Source organism: Mobula birostris, chromosome X (assembly GCF_030028105.1).
Source record: "Mobula birostris isolate sMobBir1 chromosome X, sMobBir1.hap1, whole genome shotgun sequence".
NCBI lineage: Eukaryota > Metazoa > Chordata > Chondrichthyes > Myliobatiformes > Myliobatidae > Mobula > Mobula birostris.
Window position 1 is genome coordinate 50,651,908 of NC_092402.1, and position 20,929 is coordinate 50,672,836.

General features: G+C 42.6%; 2 protein-coding genes across 2 annotated transcripts in view; one reads left to right on the forward strand and one right to left on the reverse strand.

The window, feature by feature from the left end:
* Positions 1 to 174, reverse strand: part of rnf41 (ring finger protein 41) — a 50,543-nt gene extending 50,369 nt beyond the window's left edge. Inside the window, exon 1 of the mRNA XM_072249830.1 lies at positions 8 to 174. The gene's annotated coding sequence lies outside the window, so the exon portion shown is untranslated. The remainder of the gene's footprint in view (positions 1 to 7) is intronic.
* Positions 175 to 366: 192 nt separating this feature from the next.
* On the forward strand, positions 367 to 20,832 carry LOC140191339 (SOSS complex subunit B2-like). Its single transcript, XM_072248645.1, has 7 exons — positions 367 to 642; positions 3,068 to 3,206; positions 3,807 to 3,878; positions 5,686 to 5,770; positions 7,203 to 7,266; positions 10,879 to 11,063; positions 16,011 to 20,832. Exons 1-7 carry the CDS (start codon positions 564 to 566, stop codon positions 16,104 to 16,106), a joined length of 720 nt encoding a protein of 239 aa, XP_072104746.1. The 5' UTR covers positions 367 to 563; the 3' UTR covers positions 16,107 to 20,832.
* The last annotated feature ends 97 nt before the right edge of the window (positions 20,833 to 20,929 follow it).

Here is a 20,929-nt window from a genome sequence, read left to right on the forward strand (position 1 = left end):
TACATACGTCAGAGTTTTTAATTTAATAACACTCTGGAGCTTGATCGTATATAGGCATGTCCATAAGTTCGTTGCTCGGGAACGGCCTGGCACTCTTTATCTCTCCAGCTTCCTTAACAAAGCACACGAAGCCTTTAACATTGCCGATCCCTCCCACCTACCTCCTGCGGGAGCTCATCTACGTCCAGACGGCGCCAGCAAGCGGATATCCCGCCCCTACTGGTTGAAGGCCGCGCTTAGCGCTGAACTGGAAGGCGGTCTCTGATTGGTCAGAGGACCTTCTCGTCAGAGGCAGTTCCGGGAGATGGCTGAAGGAAAGCCGGAGTTTCCAGAGAGAAGGCGGTGGGGTTGATGTTGTCGGTGAGGGAAGAAGGAAGGGCGGGATGTAGTGTTTAAAGAAGCCTTGGGGTCAGGGATTGTGCATTTATTTTGTGGGAGAGAGGGAGAATTCTGATCTTGCAAGTCCAACCAGTGATTTGTATGTGTTGTAAGCCTGATCCCTCCAACTTGTTGGCTCAAGTTTGTAGCTTTAGAGTAATTGATTGCCCCTATGTGAAGGTAGGATGTCAAGCGACACTTACGTTAAGGATATCAAAGCTGGTTTAAAAAATCTCAACCTTCTCTTCATTGTCCTGGAGATAGGTGAGTGAAGAAAGCATTCTGTATTTCACCCATCTGACAGAACACAATCCAGTCCTGTCCTTGTCATGTGAACCTTTCAAGCAGAATTCGCTGATCCGTACCGAGATTGACGTCGTCGATCTGTGTCTCTGCTCCAATTCCATTCCAATTTGGCCAAAGGAGCCACTTAGGATTAACTGGATTGTAGTATTAGTGACACGTTTGGATACTATGTTAGCAGTAGATGGCTTCCTAACATGAATGAGTGAGATTGATTAAACGTGTTTTTTAAGAGTCTGGCACTGTGCTATTCCAAACCCTATTTCTTCAGCTGTCTTATTTTCTACTGATATTGATGCTGGTCTTGTGACAGATAAAAGGTCCCCAGCTGGAAATGGTTCATCGCAATGGGAGTAGGAGTAGGTGACTTGTTCCATTGAAACCACTCTGCTGTTCCACAAGGCTGAATCTCTCCGTTTTCCTGCCCTATCCCTTGACTCCTTTATTCTCCAGAAATCCTATTGAGCTGTTTTGCAATCAATCAGTCCACTCACACAATCAATTTTTTGGAAAAATTCCAAAGATTCACAGCCTCTGAGTGAAGCAAGTTTCCCTCCCCCTCCATTTCAGTATTGTTGTCCTATCCTTTAATTTGAGGCTGTCCCTGAGTTCTAGACTCTTCATCCAAGAGAACATCCTTCCTCTACTCTGAGAATTAAAACTATCTTCATGAAGTTGCCTCTCATTCTTTGAAATTATAGAGGTCCGGCCTACTCAATCTCCCCTCACATGACAAACTAGGAATCAGATGCAGCTTCATAGCATATCTTTTTCATAAGCTAAGGAGACCAGCATTGTATGCAGTATTCCAGATCTGCTGTTGTCAAGTGCATCTTTACTTGAATCCTATTGTGATCAAGGCCAACACATTATCTGCCTTCTTAATTACCTGCTACATGCATACTTGTTTTCAGTGGCCAGTGTACAAGGTCACCAAGATCCTCTTGAACATCAATATTTCCCAATCGTTCATCATTTCAAAAATACATAGCATTTTTGTGTTTGCTGTAGCAAAAAGGATAACATTGCACTTTTCCACAAACTACTCCATCTGCTATGCTGTTGCCCACAAACATACTGTAGTTTGACCATGTCACCTCAAAGTTCTTTCAGAATGTGAAAAGCTCAAAGTGTAAGGTGTGGCATACTGGTGTGGAAAGAAAATTGGCTGACTTCTGGGATACAACGGACATAGTTGGGCCTTTTTCTGGTCGGCGATACTGGAGGACTGAGTTACTAATATGAATGCTGAAGTCTCTTTGTATTGTATCCGGTGCTCCCAATGCGGCCTGCTCTACATTGGTGAGACTCGATATAAATTGGGGGGCCAGTTTGTCAAGCACATCTGCTCTATCCGCCAAAAACAGAATTTCTTGGTGGCCAACCATTTTAATTCCTATCCTCATTCCTGATTTGATATGTCGGTCCACGGCCTTCTCTTCTGCCACGATGAGGCCACTCTCATGGTGGAGGAGCAACACCTGATATTCTGTATAGGTATCCACCATCCTGATGGATGAACATCAATTTCTCCTGTTAATTTTTTTTCTATTTTTTTTCTTTTCTCCTCACCCTTCCATCTTCTATTCCCTACTCTGGCCTCTTACCTCTTCTCCTCACCTGCCTATCACCTCCCCCTGGTGCCCCTCCTTCTTCCCTTTCTCCCATGGTCCATTCTCCTCTCTACTCAGATTCCTTTTTCTCCAGCCCTTTACCTTTCCCACCCACCTGATTTCACCCATCACCTTCCAGCTTGTCCACCTTTCCCTGCCCCTCCTTTTTATTGGGTATCTTCCCCCCTTCCTTTCCAGTCCTGAAGAAGGGTTTCGCCCCGCAACGTCATCTGTTTATTCATTTCCCTCGAAGTTGCCTGACCCAAGTTCCTCCAGCATTTTGTGTGTGTTGCTCTGGATCTCCAGCATCTGCACATCTCTTGTGTCTTGAAAATATTATATTCGGTCCATTCAACAAAGCCATTTATTATAGATCGTGCTGGTTTAAGCACCAATCCCTGCGATACTCCGCAAATTATAGCCTACTAACCTGAGTTCATTCCCCATTCCTTGAATTGTACCGCTAACTTGCATTCAATCCCCATCATATTCACCAGACTTCTGTATGGGACCTTTATCAATAGCATTCTGAAAATCCAAACACACCAACCACATCCACTGGCTTCCCCTCATCTCCCCTACTAGATGCTCAAAGAACTTCAATGGGCTAGTCAATTATGAAATACCTTTCATAAGTCCATGTTGACTACTCATTTTCCAAGTGAACTGATATAACAGGAAGCCTGAAGGGAGAAAAAGCCTCCCTAGCATGTCTTTTAAGTCCCTGGGTGAACTTTGTCAAGTCATTCATCATTGTGTTTTCCATTCTATAGGACGAGTGACGAAAACAAAGGATGGGCATGAAGTCAGGACATGCAAAGTCGCTGATAAAACCGGCAGCATCAATATATCTGTTTGGGATGACGTGGGAAGTCTGATCCAGGCTGGAGACATTATCCGACTGACCAGAGGGTAAACTCGCTTAGTTTAACACAACTGTTTAAATTAGAGCAAACATCGCTGTACTTATATGAATGCAAGCGATGGCTAAATAATGCTCAACACACAATCTGCTGGAGGAACTTAGGAGGTTGAGCAGCATCTGCGGAGGAGAAAAAAGTATTGTTGACTCAGATTGAAATTCTGTATCAGGGTTTTGATGTGAGATGTTGGCAATTTTTCTCCTCCCCCCGCCCCCCCCACAGATGCTGTTCGACTCTCCTGAGTTCCTCCAGCAGACTATGCATTGCTCCAGATTCCAGCATCTGAAGTCTCTTATGTCTTACTTAAATCTTGCTGGATGAATATCTTCCAGTATCCTTGAAATTGTCTCCCCTCTCATGCACGCCCTCTTCAACCCTAAAGAAAAAGATACTTTGTGTCCTCTTGATCTATGCCTCTCATAATCTATAAACCTCTATCAGGTCTCCCCTCAGCCTCTGCTACTCCAGAGAAAACAACCCAAATTCATCTGACCTCTGCTTATAGCTCATGTCCTCTGTGTAGAGATCCTTGTATTGCCTCATCCTGTTGTGTCAGATTATTTCTAACAGGGCCATATTCTATTTACAGATATGCTTCAATCTGGAAAGGATGTCTGACACTTTACACAGGGAGAGGAGGTGACCTTCAGAAAGTTGGAGAGTAAGTTCTATGCCTTCAAAGTAGAAACAGTGAAGGAGCTGCTTTAAGCTCAGGTTCTTGCCGCACTGCTCCAGTTGATTCTCTCTAATCGGATAGTCTGGGTAAAGTTGGAGAAGTTCCAGAAGACTTGGTGGCCAAGTTTGCAGATGATAGAAAGATAGTTGGGGGGGGGGCAGGTAGTGTTGAGGAAGCAGGGAGTCTTCAGAAGGATGGACAGATTAGGAGAATAGGCAAAGAAGTGGCGGATGGAATACGGTGTCGGGAAGTGTATGGTCATGCACTTTGGTAGAAGAAATAAACAGCAAGCAAATTCAGAAATCAGAGGTGCAAAGGGACTTGGGAGCCCTCATGCAGAATTCCCTAAAAGTTAATTTGCAAGCTGAACAGTAGTGAGGAAGGCAAATGCAATGTTAGCATTCATTTCAAGAGGATGAATACAAAAGCAAGGATGTAATGCTGAGGCTTTATAAGGCATTAGTCAGACACATATGCAGTATTGTGAGCAGTTTGGGGTCCTTATCTAAGAAAGGATGTGCTGACATTGGAGAGAGTCCAGAGGAGGTTCACAAGAATGATCCTGGGAGTGAAAGGGTTAATGTATGAGGAGTGTTTGATGGTTCTGGGCCTATACTCATTGGAGTCTAGGAGAGCAAGAAGGGATCTCATTAAAGCCTTCTGAATATTAAAAGGCCTTAATAGAGTGGATGTGGAGAGGATGTTTTCTGTAATGGGGGAGTATAGGACCAGAATAGAAGGATGTCCTTTTAGAACATAAAAACCTACAGCACAACACAGGCCCTTTGGCCCACGATGCTGTGCCGAACATGTACTTACTTTAGAAATTACTAGGGTTACCCATAGCCCTTTATCTTTCTAAGCTCCATGTACCTATCCAGGAGTCTCTTAAAAGACTGTATCATATCCGACTCCATCGCCAGCAGCCCATTCCACAAACTCACCACTCTCTGCGTAAAAAAAAAACAAAACTTACCCCTGACATCTCCTCTGTATCTACTTCCAAGCACCTTAAACTTGTGTCCTCTCGTGTTAGCCATTTCAGCCCCGGGAAAAAGCCTCTGACTATCCACACGATCAATGCCTGTCAACGGAGATGAGGAGGAATTTCTTTCACCAGAGGGTGGTGAATCTGTGGAATTCATTGCTACAAATGGCTGTGGCAGCCAAGTCATTGTGCATATTTAAAGGGGAGGGTGATAGGTTCTTGATTAGTCAGAGGACCAAAAGTTATGAGAAAAGGCAGGAGAATGGGATTGAGATGGATAATAAATCAGCCATGACAGAATGGTGAGCAGACTCGATGAGTCAAATGTCCTGATTCTGGTATGGTTTTATGGACTGCCATGTACTGAAGCTTCAATACGGAGCTCACTGAGGGATTGGAAGTGAGTGTTTCTTGTTCCTGATCTTGATTATTGTTGTGAGGGGGTGCCATCTCCTCACAGGAGAGGGAGAGATTTCAGTGAGAGGGTGGGGCAGATTCAATAGAAACTTTCAAAAGGAAATTGATAAAACCAAGCAAAAATACTTTTGGTGCTGTTAAGGATAAATAACAGCAAGGAGTAAAGGAGAGATCCCCTATTCCATTTCAAAAGATCCTGTACACTATTTGTGCCCAGCTTGGTGGGGGCAGAAAGCCTTGTTTCTGATACTTGTCTTGTCAGATCCATTTACTGTTGCCTGTATAATACTCCCAAATAATGTGTTGACTGAAATTTACCTAACTGATTGACAATAGCTGTGAACTGTGCAGACACGCAAAATCTCAAATGCTTGTATTCCCTTTTAGATTTTGTATGCAGTATTCAGAAGTGCCAAATTTCAGTGACCCAAATCCTGAGTACATAGCCCAACCGCTGTCACAGAACAAACCGGTAAGTCTGTTGCCTAAGTGGTTGGTTATGCTACAAATAATCTGCTGGAGGAACTCAGCAGGTTGAGCAGCTTCTGTGGGAGAAAAGGAATTTTGACATTTTGGGTCAAAACTCTGCATCAGTCCTCAGTCCACCAATCACCACTCCTTCTCTCCTCTCTTCACACTGGACATCTTGCCTCTCCACTCAGTCCTGATGCAGGATCTCAACTTGAAACTTTGAAGATCTCTTCCCTCCCCCCCCCCCCTATCACCCCCTACCAACGATGCTGCTCAACCTGCTGAGTTCCTTTGGCAGATTATTTGTTGCTCCAGATTCTAGTATCTGTAGTCTCATGTCTCTCCCTGGAGGGTTATGCTGTTTGAATTTAATGCCATTTTACATTTCCCCAATACTATATGGAGGTGGAATTTCTGCAGGTGGTTGTCAGTTCTCTGGTGCTCTATCCAAGTGGTCATTACCATGGCTTTTCCAGGATAATTATTTCCATTTCTATTGAAGTTGTTGGCTTTTTGCTGGGCTACAGGTCCTTTTTAACCACACAAGGAGCAGAGATCCCAAGGCTTTTATTGTCTGACAGTCACGTGCCCATAGTTTCAACAGAAGGTGGAGTCAATCAATGCCTCGTCTGACTACACCCCTCCTAAACCCTGGACACTGGGGCCAATCTTCTAACTTTGGTGAGTGTGTGGACAGGCTACTTTACCAATGAAGGTGTCACAGTTAATTTTGAATCCTTACCTTCTCCACACACCCAATTCCCCACCATCTTGGATTGGAGATTTTCCCAGTCTATAGGCACTGAGCTGAAATGTAGTCTAACTACTGAAATGGATAGACTTGGGTTCTTACTGATGTACTAGAGTTGCAGATTTATACCATCAGGTGCATACTGTGACCCTTTCACTAGGACTGAGTGTGCTGGTGGTAGGATGTGTTAGATTGTTGGAGGTAAGCTTGTGGAGGGGGGGGGAGGTTGGGAATTGAGAGTTGCTGGGCAACATGACTGTCCCTCAGCAATGTGGACATTGGTTTTGAAACAGTTCAAGGAGCAGCTCACCTTGACCTAGCATGAGAGAGTCCAGTAGTTTTGCACAATCAAACAATAATCTGTGTTTTGGAGCCATTTGAGGTTGGGACTATTGCATAACTGGTGAGCAGTATAAGTTAGGGATAGGAAGCCACTTATTTACTAACACTACTTTCATTATCATTTGGAGTTGACCCTAATGGACCTACTGGTCTTTTCCAGACTGCCAGTTTGTTTTTTCAGGATTTCTACATGGGGAGAGTTTTTTTTTTTGGTTTGGGGGAGTTGTGATGCAAATCAGTAGAAGCAGACAGTGTCATGGAAGAGGAATGGAGTGAATTTCAATAGTTTATGGATGGTTGAGCCAGCTAAACATGACCACCTTTTTTCTTCCTTTTTAAGACTCCACCTGAACAAAGTTCTTCAACAGCTAGTCCAGCGCCTTCAACTCCCTCTGTTAGTACCGGTAAGTACTTTCATTAAAGGACCCACAGTATTCCACATGACTGGCACCACTAATCCTGGAATTTAGGAAGAAATTCCTTTGTGCAATGAGAAACAAAGACACTGAAATGTTCTGAGTTTTCTGTTGGAGTGACAGTGCCCAGGATACTGTACTGTCTTCGATGAAGTACTGAACTAAGGCCCAGTATGCTCTTCGAGGTTGGTGTAAGTGACCCCTTGGCCCTATTTTGAGAGTCGGTAGTTCTTCTAGGTTTTCTGGGTCCAATATTCATCTGTCAATAAACCTTGTTGGAACTATATAATACAGTTATCGTTACAGTATTGCATATTAGAAATTGCTATGCGCAAATTGGCTGCTGTGTTTCCAGTATTGCAATAAATGACTGCATTTCAAAAAGAAAACCTTTGTTGGTTGTGAAACCTTTTGGGATGTCCTGAGCTTGTGGCCAATTCTTTTTTCCAGCAGGCACAACACATGTTTACCATCACTGATTTCTCTAATTGTTGGCATAGCTCAGTGATGTATTCCTGCACTCCCCTGTGACTATTTAAAGTAATTCTGCCAAAAGTGAATGCAAACTTTGATAGCTTACTTGCAAAATTGCCTCAACTAACATCTTAAAAAATGTGCTGTGGTCATTATTACATTGGTGTCTGTGTGAGCTTGCTCTGTGCAAATTGGCTGCAGTGTTTCCTACATCACGCGAGTGGCTGCAAAAGTACGCAAAACATTGCAAAACGTTCTGGGATGTGAGGTACGGCAAGAGATGAATGCAGCTCTCTTCAGATGCCCTGGGTTAGATTCCAGCTCTTTTTGATGGGATGAAGATCTGGCTGCAAAAGCATTCAGTGTGAAATGTATTTTGACAGTCAGTTTGGCTCCTTGTTGGCACTTGAATGGACAACCTTGCTTGGCCAGGCCACAGTGTCTCTGGTGTTAGAAAATGCAATGTCACAAGCATGTAGTTGTGCCTAGGTTTGATCATGGGGCAAGGTCAGGTCATTGGGAGTTTAACTTCGCCACTGCCTTTGCCACAACTAACAGGTGATAGGAGGCAAAGTGTCTTTCACTTTCTTGCCTGAGATCCCTGCATGTATAATTCACCTGAGAAAATGGGGCGGAAGTTTTGACAATGCACAGCCCTTTGCATCTGACTGAACCTTTCTGCAATTAACCAGTTTGTAACCATTTATTTGATCTCTTGGGGAAAAGGGACCAGGTCCCAGGCAGTAGCAGAGGGTTACAGAGTCATGCAGCAAAGAAACAGACCCTTCTGTCCAACTGGTCCATTGTCTGTGTTGTCCAGTGTCCTAGTCAGACCTGCTGCGTTTGGCCCTAGCCCTGTAAACCTCTCCTATCCACGTACTTATCTAGGTGCTTTTTAAACATTGCTAATGTAGCTGACTCAACTACTATTTCTAGCTGCTCTTGCCTCTGATCTTAAACCTACACCACCTTGTTTATAGCACACCCTGTTGAGGAGGGGTGGGGAAGGCTATGTCCTTTCACCCTGTCTATGCCCCTCATGATCTTATACACCCTTGTCTAGGTCACCCCTCAATCTCCTGTGCTCCATAGAATAAAGTCGTAGTCTACGCAGCATTCTTTGTAAATCACGCCCCCAAGTGCAGGCAACACCCTGGGTCCTGCAAGTGTCAGATGCGGTGTGTAAGACTGTGCTGCTTATAACCTGTGTGGACCTTTACTGGAATAATTCTGGAAGAATGAGGTCAAGCTACAGTAAAGCTTTTTATGTTCCTAGTATAGACCACGAGTTTGGCAGCTGGGCACATCTATAACAGCATGACATCGGAACTGCTGTTGTAGCCATTGTATCTGTGATAGTTCCATTTGACTTATTAGTTAGTGGTGATCCCCAGGAGGATTTTGACAGACCCCAAACAATGAGTGAAGGTAGTAAGAATCTCTGTTGTCTGGTTCTTGTGTGGCCTGAATGTTGCTTGCCACTTTTCAGCCTGTGCCTATATGTTGTCTAGGTCTCGCAGCATGTGGGAGTGGGCTGCCTCATTTGCTGAGGGGTTGTGAAATGGTATGTTGTAATAGTACTGGAATGCCTTCCCTCTATCTTGTGCTCTCATTTGTTTGCTGTTATCAAGTGAAACAGATCGAATTGGATGAAGATAGGCTTCTACGATGATGGCGACATCGAGCAGGTTGAAACTGCCTTCTTCAGCCTTATCTTCAACACTCACATGCTGCACTGCCCTATTGTTGAAGATGGTCATGTTCTTGGAGCAGCCTCCTGTTTAATTGTCCTGACATTCACAAATGGATGTGGACAGAAAGATTGATTAGCAGGCTGCAGTCTGTGTAAATAGTTCTTAAGTTCTGCTCTATTTTGTCTTGGAGTTGCTCCCTACTAGGGGAGAAGGCACTGAGCAGAAGAACCATGGAACTTTACCAAGAGGTTGTAACTCAACCAGGGAGGATAGCCAGAAGATCAACCCTGTCTCACTTTGGTGGGCAATTAAGCACAGATGGGGTTGATGGGCATCCCATCAGTACAAGCTTCAAAACCTGAGACTCTATATTCCTCTGCAACTGGATCCTTAACTTCCTCGTTGGAAGACCAGTCAGTGCAGGTTTTACTCTCTGTACGCCCTTGACTGTGTGGCTAGGCACAGCTCAAACACCTTCTTTAAATTTACCGATGACATAACTGTTGTTGGCAGAATCTCAGATGGTGGTTGGGAGGCATACAGGAGTGAGACAGATCAGCTGGTTGAGTGGTGTCACAACAACAACCTTGCATTCAGTGTCAGTAAGACCAAGAATTGAAGGAATACAAACCAGTCCTCAGTGAGGGATCAGAATTGGAAAAGGTGAGCAGTTTCAAATTCCTGGGTGTCAACATTTCTGAAGATCTATCCTGGACCCAACATAATAATGCAGTTATGAAGAAGACATGCCAGCAGCTATATTTCATTAGGAGCTTGAGGAGATTTGGTATGCCACCAAAGACTCCCAACAAATTTCTACAGATGTACCATGGAGAGCATTCTAACTTGTTGCATCACCATCTGGTATGGAGGAGCCCATGCACAGGATCAGAAAAAGCTGCAGAGGTTTATAAACTCGACTAGCTCCATCATGGGCACTACCCTCCCCAGCATTGATGATGTCTTCAAAAGGCTATGTTTGAAAAAGGTGGCTTGCATCATTAAGGACCCCCATCACCTAGGACTTGCTTTCTTCTTATTACTATCATCAGGGAGGAGGTACAGGAGCCTGAAAACACACACTTAATGTTGTAGGAATAGCTTCTACCCCTCCACCATCAGATTTCTGAATGGACAATGAACCAACCTATAAGTACTACCTCACTATTTTTGTTCTCTTCTTGCACAACTTGTTTAATTTAATTTTTAAAAAATATGTATTTCTTGTTGTAATTTATAGTATTTTTAATGTATTGCAGTGTACTGCTGCCGCACAACAACAAATTTCACGACATATGTCAGTGATATTAAACCTGATTCTGATTCTGGGTGATGTGATTAGAGAAAGTTTCCTGAATTGCCCATAAAAGGAAACTAGCTCTATTGATGTGCTGTTGTCATTGGGTTTTGTTCCTTGTTCCTGTTGCTCCAGGTAATGAGAATCTGAACGCTGCTGGCACAACTGGAGCTTCCCCAGGCAACTCGAATCACCAGCCGCCAGCGGCAGCAGTGGCTGGAAGAGGCAATGGACGCAGCCCAGGAAATAACCAGGCAGTGGCCACATCCACCTCCACCCCAGCAACCACCACTCTTAGCAATGGAAGGGATCCACGGCGGGTACCAAAACGCTGATTTTTGATCTTGGAACATCTGACCTTTTCCTTTGCTCTCTTTTTGATAATCTGTCAACTGTATAAAAATGGTATTCTTTTTCAGCAAAGTATATCCAACCCTTCTCCCTAGGCTCCTTAAAATGAACACCTCAAGGTACTGGATGCATGACAGCCAGCAAGATGACACAGTCTGCCACTCCTCTCCCCTACCAAACTGTCTTGTTTAGAGAGATACAGTGTGGAAACAGGCCCTTCAGCCCATCAAAGTCACACTGACCATCACCCACATTTTTTTTAATATACAAGTCCTATCCTAACCCGTTTTACTCTCCCCATATTTCCATCCCATTGTTTAATTGCACCTGAATAATTTTTATTCTTTTAAAATACTTTCAATGGGGGTAGAGCATCTGACAATTTAAAGCCATTTAGATCAAATTGATGAGATAAAGCTCTGTCCGCCAGAGAAAGCAGGGTCTCCCAGTGGCCACACATTTTAATTCCACATCCCATTCCCATTCTGATAAGTCTATCCACAGCCTCCTCTACTGTAAAGATGAAGCCACACTCAGGTTGGAGGAACAACACCTTATATTCCGTCTGGGTAGCCTCCAACCTGATGGCATGAACATTGACTTCTCTAACTTCTGCTAATGCCCCACCTCCCCGTCGTACCCCATCTGTTATTTATTTCTATACACACATTCTTTCTCTCGCTCTCCTTTTTCTCCCTCTGCCCCTCTGACTATACCCCTTGCTCATCCTTTGGGGTTTTCCCCCCCCTCCCCCTTTTCCTTCTCCCTGGGCCTGCTGTCCCATGATCCTCTCATATCCCTTTTGCCAATCACCTGTCCAGCTCTTGGCTCCATCCCTTTCCCTCCTATCTTCTCCTATCATTTTGGACTTTCAAATCTCTTACTAGCTCTTCCTTCAGTTAGTCCTGACGAAGGGTCTCGGCCTGAAACGTCGACTGTACCTCTTCCTAGAGATGCTGCCTGGCCTGCTGCGTTCACCAGCAACTTTGATGTGTGTTGCTCAGATGAAGCTTTTGTGAGGGTTGATGGCTGACCTTAAAAAAGACCTATGGTTATTGTATTGTGGACAAATGTCTTTCTCCTTCCACTTGCGTGTATGTCCTCTTCTAGTGATCACAAGCTTTAACTGGTGACTGACATGGATTAACAGGAATGCAGAAGGCCCAGTATTCGATAGAGTGAATTTGCCATAACTAGACATCCCACCTCTCCCAGAAGTTCCGGGAGTCTCCCGCATATCGATAGTGGCTCCCTGATGCCCGGAAATTATATACAATATCCCGGAAATAGATTTTTTTGAGAGGGAGAGGGAGAGGGAGAGTGAGCATCCTGATTGGTCTCTCTTCGTGCTAAGAGTGGTCCCCAACCACCGGGCCGCGAAGAAAATATGATTTGGCGATATGAGTTAGCAGCACCTTTCCTCATTCCCTGTCACCCACTGTTGAGCCATTACACACGCGAGGTCATTACGCATGCGTCATCCATGTCAGCGCGGGAAGGAGATCAACTCCTCGAGCTTGCAAATGATGGCGGGCTGAAAAGTATGTTTGACATAACATCTCTGCCGGCATTCTGGATCAAAGTCAAGGCTAAATATCCTGAGATAGCCACGAAAGCACTGAAAACGTTGCTTACATTTCCAACATCAATTCACTGCGAAGCGGAGTTTTCTGCAATGAATGCAACGAAAACTAAATTGCAGAATAGACTGGAGATAAGGAACCCCCTTCGATTATCGCTGTCTCCCATCACCCCTCGATAGGATCGTGTTGTTGCAGGGAAACAAGACCAGGGTTTCCACTGATTCAGCGATATTGGTGTGTTGCAATGATTTTATATGTTCATACAGGGGAAAATATGTGCTGTGTGTTTAATATCCAAACGTTACTTAAAATGTTATGATGCTATTGACTTATCACCTATGGTAGTGATTAACTCCCCCCCCCCCCCCCCCCGCCCCCGGTCGGCTGGTTCGCAAGAATATTGTCAATATTAAACCAGTCCACGGTGCAAAAAATGTTGGGGACCCCTGCTAAGTAGACCTATCAGTTTTCTGTGGGCGGGCTTTACAGTCGACCTCAAAAATAAGGACAATGTTGCTCGCTGCACTGTTTGCATAGCTAACATTATTTAAACTAGCTGGCTAGCTGCTAAGGAGCTACGCTATTGATGTCCTACGTGATGAGGCCAAACCCCCTGTAGACTTGCTTAAAGTTGTAATAGAATAAACATGATAATATAATGTAAGTACATATTTTAATGTCACATTTTCTGCATATACCCAACTTGGTTTACAGATTAGACAAAATCACTAAACAAAGTATTACATACACCCTTGGAGGTCAACGGGTGGGGGGGGGAGGGATATGGGGTTGCAGGGGGCGAGGGTGCTACCTCCCTGAAATGGTGGTGATACCTCCCTGAAATGAGTTTTTGCAGGGTGGGATGTCTGCATTACTCAGAGATTAAAAAGATAGAGTTTTTCGATGATCTGAATATGTTGTCTATGCCAGGGTTATTTAGCCCAACAACCAATTGAGACCAAAATGGTATGGTGCAGTCTCACCAGGCCCCCTGCAGTAGGGCAGCTTTCCATTTGTTCTCAAATCCTCCTGTAAAAACATTTCAAAAAAAAATTGCCTTCCTAAGTTGCTCATTCCACGCGCATGTTAATTATTGAATTGTGTACAAGGGTATCTGATCCTTTGGAGGTCAACATTACATATCTCGCTGTTTCAAGATAATACTCTGATTTTCTGTTTTGTGCTCCCAAGTGGGCAACCTTGCACTTTTTCACGTTATGTTGCATCTCCCACATTTCTGCCCATTTACTCATCTAGCTTGTCCTTTTCCTCTTGAAGCCTCTTTATGTCCTTCCTCCCTCATCACAATCCCAACTAGTTTAGTATTGTCAGCAAACTGGGAATTGTGACACTTTGTTACTTCAGATAAATTATCATTGCTGAGGCCAGAGTACTGATTTCTGCGGTGCCCAAGTACAGTCACAAACAATCCTTTTATCCTAACTGTTTGCTGTCTGATAAATAATTTCCAATTCATGCCATTGTATAACCCCCAATTCCATTTGCTCTGACCTGTCACCAACCTTTGAAAGCCTTCTAAAAATCCAAATACAGTGGATTCTGGTTAATTGGGATACATCAGGACCAGTACATTTTGGTTCAATTAAGCACCTGCCCCTGTTAGCTGAAGTTTTGTGGAAATAGTTAAAAAGGTATAAAAGAGACAAACTGAGCAACAAATAATGTATTTAAATAAAATACAAAACCAATACTACTACAATACTATAAAACTGTGTATTAGTTCCTAGTAGTTATTGACAGAGAAATTCATCCGTGTTGAGTTCGTTTGATTGACTGTAAATGAACAACATCAGCGCAGACACCTTGTGGAGGTAATGGACTGCCTTCATACAATGCTGTTGATGACTACATCCTCCAAATTTTCATTTTTATTGTAGTATTCAAGATGATTATCGATACCTTTAAATTCTTCATCATTTCTAACTTTTTGAAGTAGTGAAATTGTTGCATTTTCGCTCTGGCTTTTAATAGCAACTCCAAGCCTGAATGCTTGAAACTGCAGTGAGTAAAACAGTTCTGATTTGTCTTATTGCTTACTTCTTGCCAACTATCTGTGACAAAAGTTATTGCTTTTTTAACACAAGCATAGCAATTGATGCCATTTAAAAACTGTTCACTCGGGGCATGGTGTTGTGACTAACGGCCACACAAGTTCACATGACTGATAGTAGTTAGAAACTGTTTGGCATTGGCCTCTTGTCCCCATTAAGTGGCATAGTATCCCAAATAAACAAAGGAAATCTAGACTATTTACTCCATTAGCTTTTGTTCTTTGAGGGTTGTCCCAAATAAGAGAATGCTCCAATTAACCAATGGCCCAATTAACCGGAATCTACTGTACAGGCAATCCCCACATTATAGCTGTTTGGGTTATGGAAACTCATCCTTGTGAAGTTCATAAATCATTACCTGAAAATTTGGGATATGGGATAAAATTTATTCTTGTGGAGTTTGTGTGTGTGTGGGAGGGGTGTTTGTTTATGGAAGTCAGTAGATACAACGTACAGTATATTTTTTCCCCACTTGCGGTTCGTGATGCGTGCACAGATGATGCAACTTTGTGTTATGGAAAATAGTAAAAACGATTTCTCAGAATGCATCTCTCATCCCTCCTAACACAGGAGATACCTATACACCACATCTTCTGGTTCCCTTCCTGTCCCCCACCCCACCCCTGTTATCTATTCTACCAGTAGTCACATTTTCGAAGATCTCCAGCAGATTAGTTAATCATGACTTTCCTTTCATATATTCATGATGACTCTACCCAATCCAATTCTTTTTCTTTAAGGTGTTCTGTTATTACATCCTTCACTATAGACTCCAGCATCTTCTCCATCACTAATATTGTGCATGTTTCTAAGGAGCCTCCCAAGTTTACTTCTTTGTAAAACTGCTGCCCGTTTCCTAACTTGCACTAAGCTCCATCCATCACCTTGTTTGCTAACTCCACTAGTTCCTTACTCAGCAAAGCCTTGATAGTTACCACTCTGATTCTGCTTTTCAAATCCCTCCACTGCCTTCCCCTTTCCCTGTGTCTGTAACCTATCCTGACAGCACTCTGATTCCATGCATTTCCAATCCCCAGTTTGGAGTTTGCAGTTGAACTTAATCTTTGCTATATGTAAAGTATGTTCGTAAATTTAACAAATGTTTGAAAAACATTCAACTGTTTAAAATACGGTTTAAAAATGATTAAAACGATTTACCCTTGAATAAACCAGGACACAAGTCATGGAATGCATTTACATCAGTTTAATTAAGTTTTAAATAAATGAACTTTTGACTATAGCAATTTCTTCCCATTAGAAGTTAACGTCAGGTGAACAGAATGCAGGCTTGACAGGGAAATTTCCCATCAAAGTCCTGGGGAAGCTGCAGAGATTTGCACATCCAACAACAGAGTAAGTTCCCCAGGATCAGCAAATCAGCTGAGTGGGATTTTAGGACTTCCACCATAACTGGGTGAAAGTTCAGAACTTCCAAGCAAAGCGAGTGAAGACCAGCAGCTGCAAGTAGAGTTGTGGTCTTTTAAGCAGGAGGCCTTTCTCATTATCTCCTTGTAGCCCCGTTTCAAAGTTTATTTGATTATGCTCCTGCAAAGACCCTCCGGATGATCTGTCATATTAAAGACCATATATAATTTTGCGGCTATGTATGTTGTAACAGTGGATTTCTGTGACTTCTTTGATCAGTGCATTGCAGCTAAGCTTGATCCTCCAAATGTAAACTGATATTTGTTCAGTGTCTCTCTCGCACTCAAATAGCCACCCTGGGCAATTGCTGCTAAAGGGCGTGGAAGACATTTGTTAACTTCTGTCTGCATTTGGAAATGGCCTTGGGACTTTCCTAGTGCTGTGTGGTGCAGCTACTCTTGGGCATGCCAGGGATCTAGTTTCTTCCCCACACCATCTCTTTCTACAGGTGAGTACCTAGCATCCACTAAACAACTCCTCATAACAGAACATCCAAAATAGGAGTTCATTGGATGGTCTCCTCTTCTTGCCTTGTTCCCAAGAATGATACTTGAGTACATAAACCCAGAGATTGTGGCCAGTTTTTAAAATATTTTGCTTCTTCATTTTTCAAAGCTGTTTACTTGCATTGCTAATTTTCTTAAATAAAACAGAGAATGTTGGAAACGCTCAGAAGACCAAGTGGCATCTGTGAAAAGGGAACTAGAGTTGATGTCCCAAATTGGAACCCCTTCATCAGAATTGGAAAAGAGGGTGCGGGAGGGAATTGAGTAGAACAAAGGAAATATCAATGTTAAGGTGGGACGAAATGAGCGAATGGGGACAATGGAAGTAATAGTTAGAAGCACAGATCTGCGTAGCAGGTTTCTCCATACAGAGGGTGGTGGTTATGTGGACTGAGCTGTCAAGGGAGGAGGTGCAGCGGGTACAATTACAATGTTTAAAAGGCATTTGGATAGGTATGTGGTTAGGAAAGCAACCGAGGGATGTGGGCCTAATGCGAGTAAATAGGCATAGTGTTGATAAGCATCACGGTCAGCATGGATAAGGTGGTCATAATGGTTTGTTTCTGTGCTGTGCAATTCTAGTATTTGGTGTATATATTTTTTAAAGCATCAGATTACTGAGTCAGGCAGTAATTTATTCTCTGTATTCAGATTTTTGAGACTAAGTTCCACTCTCGTTCTTGATGATATTCCAAGTGCAGTCCAGCTGACTTTTTGCCATGCTTTTTTTCACTGCCATGCCTTGAATTCTTTATAAATGAAAATATGTGGATACTGGAAATCTGAAATAAAACACAAAATGCCGGCAACACTGCAGGTTAGGCAGCATCTACGGAAAGAGAAACAAAATTAATGCTTCAGGTCAAAAGCCCTTTGTGTTTCCAGCATTTCTGTTACTGTTGTTGAACTCTGTGTAGTTTGAATTACATTTAAACCCTGGATCGTTTAGTTGTGCCCAATCTAGATGGAGGTGATGTCGAGATTTAATCATCAAAAGTTTGGGAACTAGTCCAATGCTAGTGGTTTATCAACTCACTTGGAACAGAGAATTTCAGAACAAGTCTATATATAAAATATTGGCTTAAAATAAGCTCCAGAAGTCTGAGTGTGGCTTACACTCTGCTCTGGAGTCTAGGCCACTGTAACTAGTATTTAGATAGGGGACAGGTACTATGATAACACAATGCTTAAGAAACCATATCCCTTATTTCTCCAACTTGCTTTTCTGTTGTATATTTATAAAATGATAATAGATTTAATTTCCTTGCAATTAATAGTACAAAGGCCCCTCTTCTCATTTTATTTATTTGAACCAGTATGAGATGGACCAAAAACAGTAGAAATGGGCAACGGTTCAGGTCAATGACCTTTAAGCAGAACAAGTAAAAATTAAGCTGCAGAGAAAGAGAGGAGGGAATAAAGAGAATAAAGGAGCTGGTTTGTGGTGGGCCGATGACTCCCACTCAGAGCTTTAGTCCTATATGCTGAGTTTTGGTTGAATAGTGCAGGCTTGAGGAACAGCATGTCATTGAGCCACATGGCATGGAAACAAGCTCTTCAGCTCAACTATAATTGCCATTCAAGGTGCCCCATCCAAGCTAGTCCCATTTGCCATAACCTAAACCTTGATCCATGTACCTGTCCAGCTGTCTTTTAAATGTTATTGAACCTGCCTCAACCACTTCCTCTGATAGCTTATTCCACACTGATATAACCCTTGGGTTCCTAGTCAAGCTTTCTCCTCTTTCCTGAAAGCGATGCTCTCAAGTTCATGATTTTCCAAACCCTGGGAAAAAAACTAATCCACTCCTCTCATCACAACTAGAGCACAGAATCCAGAGTGATTTTCCCAGTGGAGAACTGAGGACTGGCTGCACATTTGGGGGAGTCTTCTTTCAGGTGCAGTGTAAAACAGAGGCATCATCTGTTCTCTTGACGGATGTAAAAGATCCTGGGTGCAATGTTTATTCTTCAAACCAACATCATAGTCAAAAATAATCTGATTCACTACTGCATTGCTGTTTGTTGGACCTTCCTGTGTGCAAATTGACTGCTGTATCTGGTGGCAAATAAGAATGTTTGAAGAGTAATTAATTGGCTGTAAAACCCTTCAGCGTTTTGTGAAAGGTACTGCCTTAATGCAAGTGATTAAAATGGTAGAAATTGCAGTACATGACACAGAAATGATCTACTGCATTTCTACCAGCTGAAATGAGGAAGGTATTCAGTTGACCCATTTCCTATTGTTTAGTCTGGTATCCTGTAGGCTGTGGCTCCTCACAAGCTCATCCGGGTATCTTTAAATTGTGGTGAGAGTTTCCACCCTGTGTTGGGGCCTAGAATACATTAACATGGGTGGTGGTGGAGGCCAATAGCATAAGAGCATTTAAGAGACTCTTATATAAGCACATGAATATGCAGAGAAGGGAGGGATATGGTCAGTGTGTGGGGAAGAGGAATTAGATTAATTAGGAGTTATTGGCTTAATTAATTCAGCAAACCATAAAGGCCAAAGGGCCTGTCCTGTGCTGCCTATTCCAAGTTCTACATTGCCCTGCAAGGCAGTGAGATACAGACCACCACCCTCTGAGTGGAGAAACAAATCTTTGGTTGCCTTGTAATCCTACTAATTCTTTTATATTCATATTCCTTTGGTTACCAATATCCCTGCCAAGGAAATAAACCCTTGATAGTTGAAGACACCTCAAATCAAATCTCTCCTCTGTTCCGTAGAAAATAACCTTAGTCATTTCATCTACTGTGGCAAATCCTCATAAATCTCGCACACTCTGCGGTCCTGTTGCATCCTTTCTATGGCGTAGTGACAAGAAATGTACACGTTACAGTATATCATTTGTGGCCTAAAAGTATATCTTGTACATTTTGAGCATATTGCTGATAACAGTATATATTCCCACTTGACCGTGAGTAAATCAAATGAGCAACTATGTTTCCTATCTCAGTAAACTTGTCAAGGCCTCCCTCAATGCTTCCTATGTGCCATCGTGTATGGTTTCCACCTGCAGTACTTGTGTTCTGTAACCGAATAAGTCCTTTCAGAACACTAACTGCTTTTTTGACTTGTAAAGTGCCAACAGTGGAAACAATTTTACACAAGCCAGAGTGAGAGCTCTGTATAAAACCCTGATCTCTCAGTCCCTTAATTTTTTGGGATAACTATAAAAGTAGAATGCTGTGCTGTTTATAATTTTTAAATGATTGTCCTGGAGCCAACACTTATACCTCACCAAAATCACTGAAACAGACAATCTGGTCTCTCTCATGCTGCGATTCAGTGACTGTAAGTCAGTAGCACTTCATTGGCTTAAAAGCTCTTTGGGATGTTCTCAAGTTGTGAAAGGCACAATAGAAATGCCAGTTGTTATGTTTCACAGGTTGGTAAAGGAATTGCCTTGCATTGTCAAAGAAATACCTGGTGGCAGCAGATAAGTTCAGAAGTATTCTGGTTTTATACATCAATGTCAATCCTGCGAGAATTGCAGGGCCACTACTTAAAAGCAAGTATGAAAATCTCTGACTCTGAATGTGACCATGTCTGGTCCTACCCCCACACGCTGTCTAGGTTACTGGATGATTTTCCCACCCTGAAGAATCTTCTTCCACACCTCTACTATGGTAGCAGTGAGATCTGAATCTGGTATCTTCCTAACTGTTTTTTAAAGTCAAAATCATCATTAATCAAGAATTTAGAGGTGCTGTGGCTCTGTTACTGGACTACTTAACCAGAGATGTGAGTTCAAATCCCATGCCAGATGGTGAATTTAAATTCAAGCTTAAGAAACAAGTTAAATTATAACTTTTAAAAACTGTCATGGTGACCACAAAACCATGGGATTATTATTTTAAATAAAAACCCTTCATGTTTACTGATGACTTTGGGGGTGCTGTCCTTACCCTGTATGTGACTTTGGACCCACCAATCCGATTGAATTCAAAGTTCAAAGTACATGTATGTTACCATATACAATCCTGAGATTCATTGTCTTGGTAGCCATTCACAGTAGATACATTAAACACAATAGAATCAATGAAAGGCTGCTTTCAATAGGACAAACAACAACTGTGTAAATACAAAACAAAAAAATACACAATAATAAATGAATAATTAATAAACATTGGGAAAATTATTTGTTTAGCCCTTGAAAGTGAGCCCATAGTTTGTGGGAACAGTTCATTGATGGGGTGAGTGAAGTTATCCCCTCTGGTTCAAGAGCCTTGGCATTCAATA

Coding starts and splice junctions, on each gene's coding strand:
- LOC140191339 (XM_072248645.1), top strand. CDS start 564: ATGTCAAGCGACACTTACGTTAAGGATATCAAAGCTGGTTTAAAAAAT. Junction 5,771..7,202: donor CGCTGTCACAGAACAAACCG/GTAAGTCTGTTG, acceptor TTCCTTTTTAAG/ACTCCACCTGAACAAAGTTC. Junction 7,267..10,878: donor AACTCCCTCTGTTAGTACCG/GTAAGTACTTTC, acceptor CTGTTGCTCCAG/GTAATGAGAATCTGAACGCT.